General features: G+C 40.9%; 1 protein-coding gene across 3 annotated transcripts; it reads left to right on the top strand.

Moving 5' to 3' along the window:
- The first annotated feature begins 717 nt into the window (after window positions 1-717).
- On the top strand, window positions 718-5638 carry LOC113675071 (uncharacterized). Of its 3 annotated transcripts, XM_089213235.1 has the most exons (4): window positions 792-832; window positions 1733-1843; window positions 2898-3576; window positions 3844-5638. In XM_089213235.1, exons 3-4 carry the CDS (start codon window positions 2907-2909, stop codon window positions 5148-5150), a joined length of 1977 nt encoding a protein of 658 aa, XP_089069361.1. In that variant the 5' UTR covers window positions 792-832; window positions 1733-1843; window positions 2898-2906; the 3' UTR covers window positions 5151-5638. The 3 variants fall into 3 exon arrangements, with proteins under 3 accessions (XP_027047404.2, XP_089069360.1, XP_089069361.1); XM_027191603.2 differs by lacking the exon at window positions 1733-1843 and having other exon boundaries at window positions 718-832; window positions 2894-3576; XM_089213234.1 differs by lacking the exon at window positions 1733-1843 and having other exon boundaries at window positions 745-832.
- The last annotated feature ends 381 nt before the right edge of the window (window positions 5639-6019 follow it).

Below are 6019 nucleotides of genomic sequence, written 5' to 3'. Positions count from 1 at the left end.
CATCAATATACGTAATCTCCTTTTTATTCTCTAAACATTTCCTAAAATGCTGAGACGGAAAATTTGTCGAACAATCAAGAGCTTCTTTAGTTGGTGATCAGCTCCTTTATTCTCCTGACCTTAATGTTTGATTCAGGGGGGTATGGTAAGGAGAAATTAGATGCAAATCATTCTTAGGGGTCAAAGGGTTGATATTAGCAATGAGAAAAGGCACTCTGAGGCCTTCGTAAAAATGAAATCGATGTGATAGTGCCACCTTAGATCACTACTGATCTACACTCCGAGGAGTTTAAGGAAGAGGGCAAGATCCACAAGGTTATAACTATGAATTATGGGTAACTCTACAACGTTGTGATTATGCATTAAATTAAATCACATTTCTTTGGATTTTTTATGTTTAAACCCACGTTGTGGTCATTTGAAAAATGTAAATGTCATTAGCAACTGGATTGAGTAGACTGCAACCACTCCAAGCCAAGATTTTGAGAGCTGTGGTGTCATCAACAAATGTAAGCTTCAATTTCAATCCTTCAGTAGGTTGTTAGTCATCAGGCCGTCAACAGGATAACACCAAGTTTTGTTCCTTGAGGAATGCCACCTTTGGGGAATTTCCAATCTGACAAGGAAAAAAATTTCGATCCTTACAGACTGTCTCCCATCGGTCAAGATTGAAACTTCCTTGAAGTGCGTAGGGCCTGGGCATGAGAAATAACACGTGACAAAGAAATGATTCTTTTGTCACGCATTCATAAAAAAATTTGTGCAGATCGACTCTTGGTAGCGAGCAGTGTTTGGCTACATTCTATTTCTTCTCCTCCGTGTGAGACCAAAGGTTTGTTTCCTATCGTTTGATATCTTTCAAAAGAACATTCTCTTTTAACATAAATTGCGGGCAAAGTTTTCCTCGAATGGACAGCTAGCGACCCAAATGGACACTCTTAAAATTGTCACCCAGAGCGGTAATTCGATAAAGGCGTAATATGTGATTAACATAGTCTACAGACTGTACGATTTTACGCCTCTGTCTGCGTCGGTGTACATACTAGAAGATTTTAAGCCGTTAACTAACGCTGTAAAATCTCTCAGTATGTATATATACCGACTGGAAAAATTTACGCCGTTGGTTACTGACGTAAAATCCCACATATATACATTACCGACTGGAAATAAAATTATGCCGTTAGTTACTAGCGTAATATCTTACAGTATATACAATACCGACTACGCCGTTTATATGTAATATTTTACACCAGTAACTAACAGCGTAATTTCATCCACTCTGTACTATTTATACTGCAAGATTTTACGCCAGTATCTAACGGGCTAATTTCTTTCACCAGCTCGGTAATGTATATAGAGTAAAATTTTACCCCAGTAACTAACGGCGTAATTTCTTTCAGTCGGTAATGTATATATGTAAGATTTTACGCCAGTAACTAACAGCGTAATTTCTTCCAGTCGGTGATATATATATAATGTAAATTTTACGCCAGTTATATAATCTAATTATATATTATTTTATTATGATTAATCTACCAACGCAGATAGCGGCGAAAAATATTACAGTATGTGAACTGTGTAAGTCACATATTACGCCGTTATGTATATTCCCCACAATTGTGAATGACAACTCAGGCGAGTAATTTTCTAATTCCAGTTCAGTATGGGGCGCCAACTGATAATAATTTTTGAAACAATTAGAGAAGGCCCCTTTAACATCTTTTTTCCTAAGCGACTGTGCCCAGAAAAGGGGCCGCAAGGCAGAACCCCATCACAAGAGCCAGCTTTCAGGCTAAACAGACTGTGGTAACAGGTTACGGTGCTGGTTCGAATCGCCAAAACGGTGAGGTAATCACAAGACATGTGAGTCGCCTTTTCGACCGACACCGAACGAAACTCTTAGGCAAAATAAAGTAATTGTAATTGTTTACCCAGCAGGATCTGAATATTTGCAGGAAATACAGTACACGTGTACTTTAAAGTCTGTTAACGTGGTACGGGGTACAGTATTCACGGAAAAAAAATAAGTGAGCTTTTTGACACCCAGCGCAATACATTTTTAGTTTTTTTCAAAAAAACGGAAAATAAGAGTAATACGTAATCAGAGCTGATAGCTGAGATTAAGTGAACTAATAAAAACAGTCAATAATGGGGGATCTTTCAGAAGCTTATGCCCTTAGGCACATGGGTCATCAGTAGATCTTCAAAATTTATTGGGGTAAGCGGATACAGGCAAATCGTAAGCCATGTAGGGGAAAACATTTGCCTTTAATTTCCGTCTACATTGTAGAGTTATATGAACATGAATGAAAGTGATCCTCGCAGTGATGTGCACTACTTAGGCAGTAGTGAAAATAAGGCCTGAAAAAAATTTCAGGCCTGTACGGGATTTGAACCCATGACCTCTGCGATACCAGTGCAGCGCTCTACCAACTGAGCTAACAAGCCAACTGGGAGCTGGTCATGATGGTGGTTCTAAATAAACCCGTGAAGTGACGAATATACGGTTAAGAATATATGAAAGTCATATATTTGAACTGCGGATAAAGACATGAATGAAAGTGATCCTCGCAGTGATGTGCACTACTTAGAACCACCATCATGACCAGCTCCCAGTTGGCTTGTTAGCTCAGTTGGTAGAGCGCTGCACTGGTATCGCAGAGGTCATGGGTTCAAATCCCGTACAGGCCTGAAATTTTTTCAGGCCTTATTTTCACTACTGCCTAAGTAGTGCACATCACTGCGAGGATCACTTTCATTCATGTCTTTATCCGCAGTTCAAATATATGACTTTCATATATTCTTAACCGTATATTGTAGAGTTATATTTTACTGGAACTGTGCTGTGGAAAGAAACGACTTTCCTATAAGAGTTATGAATATTGTTTTCAAGACAGGACTCGCTCATGGCCAGTGCTACACCGACTGCTTTATCCACAAAGGAAACAACAAACTATGCCAGATTGTGCCGTCTGCTGGTTGATATTGGAACCCAGGCTCTTCGAGACACGTTAGATACCATCCATTCTCCAGCAAATCTACCCTCAGTTTTGGCGGCAAAGAAGCCCGCCTTACAATCTCTTAGAAAGAAGAAGATTATCAATCAAATACAGTGGGGGAAGCTTTTCCCTGCTATCCCCAACTCAGTGTCTTCACGTGACTTTGACACAACTTTGCTGATGGTTCTGTTACGGAACCTGTGCGGCTTAACTGCTCCGCTGACCGGTTGGGACGCATTGCCCGCCGTAACAGACCTCAGCAGGGAAGCGGACATTGCCCGAGTTAAGTATTTTAGGAACACCGTGTACGGTCACGCTGAGAAAGCTTCTGTTGATGACGTCAAATTCAATGAATACTGGCGTGACATCCGGGACACTCTGGTCAGACTGGGAGGCGTCACTTATGTAGCTGCTATTGACGATCTTAGAAACGAGTGCATGGACCCTGAAGTTGAAGATCACTACATGGAACTACTGGGTGAGTGGAAAAAGGACGAGGACATCATTAAAGATCAGCTGAACGAAATAAAGATGAGACTTGATCTCCTGACAGCTTCAAGAGAAGCAACTGATCTAGGTAAGATCTGTTCGATGATGGTGATGTAGATAAAGATAGTTGGTTTTAAGCCTGGCGATTTTTATATTTGACTAATGCGTGTACTTCCGGTTTCAAACCATTAAGGGTAAAACAGTTCAACGACAAAAACAGGAAGTGACAGGCCAGGCAGTCTCTCCAGTATAAGTAGCCATTTAAGTACATCATATCCTCAGAAGCAAATACTCGTTTTCCACTCCAACCTACCTCTGTCAATTCTTACGCAATTTCTTAACTTATTGTTTCAAGGTCAGCAATACCAGCGGGGTAAACAGATCTGCTGGTGTGGAGTTACCACTTGCAAAGAGAGCGTTCACGAGAACGGACCAAGTGGCTTCTATTGCAATAAGCGTGACGCCTGTTTTTGTCTAAAATGCGGTCAAAAAGCTCATGATCAGCTGGGTAGAGTTGTTATAAGTAACACTGATCATTCGCAATCGTTGGCTAGAGGGAAATGTTTGATAGAAGTGGAACAGGGCGCTGAAGCTAACTTCACAATAATAACGCGAGATTCAGGAGGACAGAAGTGCTATAACACGCAAGAACAAGTGACCGTCACTGTTAGCCCTAAAACTGGTGATGAGGAGGTACAAGTCATAGATTGTAAAGATAGTAATTATCGAGTATGTTACAAACCGAAGAGCGTTGGTCGGCACGACTTTGAAATCAAAGTAAATGGATGGCCGCTGACCGGTAGTCCTTGGAAAGTTGAGGTGAAGCCCCATCAGTACAAAGTAGTGAAGTCGTATGGGTCAGGAGAATTAAACGGACCATACTGTATCGCAAAGAATGAAATAACTGGAGACATTGCAGTTGCAGATTATGTTAACAAACGAGTCCTGGTCTTTGATAAGGACATGAAACGTGTGAAGACGATAGGAGGCGAGGCAGATTCGCAAGTTTGTGCCAACATAGGTTTTCCTGTCTCAGTGGCATTCTCAAAGAGCAATGACATCATGGTTACTCATGAGCAGTTCAGATCACATAATAAGAAGCTTTCAGTTCTAACTGATCGTGGCCTCTTCGTCGAACATTTTTCTGAACATCTGATTAAAGCACATCATGTTTTTGTCAAAACTGATGATGGCCACGTGATCGTTTGTGATAAAGGTGACAAAAAGGTGAAAGTCATCTCCCCAGACGGGAAAGAATTGCTGCTGGCCTTCTCTGCACCGGATAGCGAAGTTTCCCCAAGCTTTCCATGTTATTATCGAGGCATGTTCTATGTTTCCTATATGAGAGCACATTGTGTGAAGGTCTTTGATAAGGAAGGAGTGTTCATAAGCAATATTGGCCGCAAGGGTTGTGGTGAAGGACAGTTGAGATATCCCGAGGGACTTTGTGTAGACTCCTTTGGTAACCTAATCGTGTGTGACGCTAGTGGTATTGATGAAAATCTCCGCGACGGCGTCCTGAAAATGTTTACCTTGGATGGAACATTTCTCACTTCATTTGGCGAGAACACGATCAAAGTTCCTTGGATCGTGTCTGGCTGTAATAATGGCGATCTGCTGGTTGCTGATCTTGTCGGGGATAGCGTTCATATTTTACGATAACCTGTTTGCTCCAGTACAAAATGAAACACAATGGAACAACTCTAAGATCTTCAGTTAATCCTAAAAACGCTTCATCTTTAAAGGCGTCTCCGCTTTAATTAGCCTATAGTGTTTTACTTTCGTTTTTATACCACACACAATGTCCCCAGCTGACCCATCACTTACTTAGCCTAACTGGCAGTGTCACGCAAGGCTTGTTCGATTGGTAAGTTGACCAGCCTAACTGGCAGGATTGATTTGTAAACTTGCATGTATTGGAGACTTCCTAGCCTTACTGGCAGTTCCATGCAAAGTTTGTTTCATTTGTAAGTTTTCTAACCTAAGTGTTATGATCGATTCGCACACGTTGGTATATGGTAGATTGTGCGAAAAAAGTAGCAGGCCTCTCAGCCTAAATGGCAGTCTGGAAAAAAGATAGTGCAGATGACGGAAAGTTTGTGTCTTTCTGTTCTTTCTAGGTCCTCCCAAATAAACTTATTTGTTGTTTATTTTCTGTGAAGTGGAGTTATTTATTTCAAAATTTTCATACGCAGTTTCACTGAATGACAGCATCACATGCTTTGCGATTAGCAATCAAAGTCACACTTCTCGGTTTTCCAATGTTTTTGATTGAAGAGTTTTACAGCAAAATCATAAACTAAGAGGGATCTTGCTAAAAAAGCGAAAACTACGGTTCCACTTTCTTTTTCCCCGAATATTTTCTGCACCTATTTAAATTTAAAACATTTTCAACCACTTTCTTTCCCAGAGCTTCCCCCACTGACGTCAGAGGACACTAGATCCCAGATCGCCTTTTTTACACAGCCGTAGAATCGTAGATGGTTATTTTCACCCAACTACGTGATCGTTTTGAAATTGAAAGGAATAAA

Source organism: Pocillopora damicornis, chromosome 7 (assembly GCF_964200805.1).
Source record: "Pocillopora damicornis chromosome 7, jaPocDami1.2, whole genome shotgun sequence".
NCBI classification, from domain to species: Eukaryota; Metazoa; Cnidaria; class Anthozoa; order Scleractinia; family Pocilloporidae; genus Pocillopora; species Pocillopora damicornis.
Note: the sequence above shows the minus strand (reverse complement) of the source record. Positions and strands in the feature narration are given on the sequence as shown.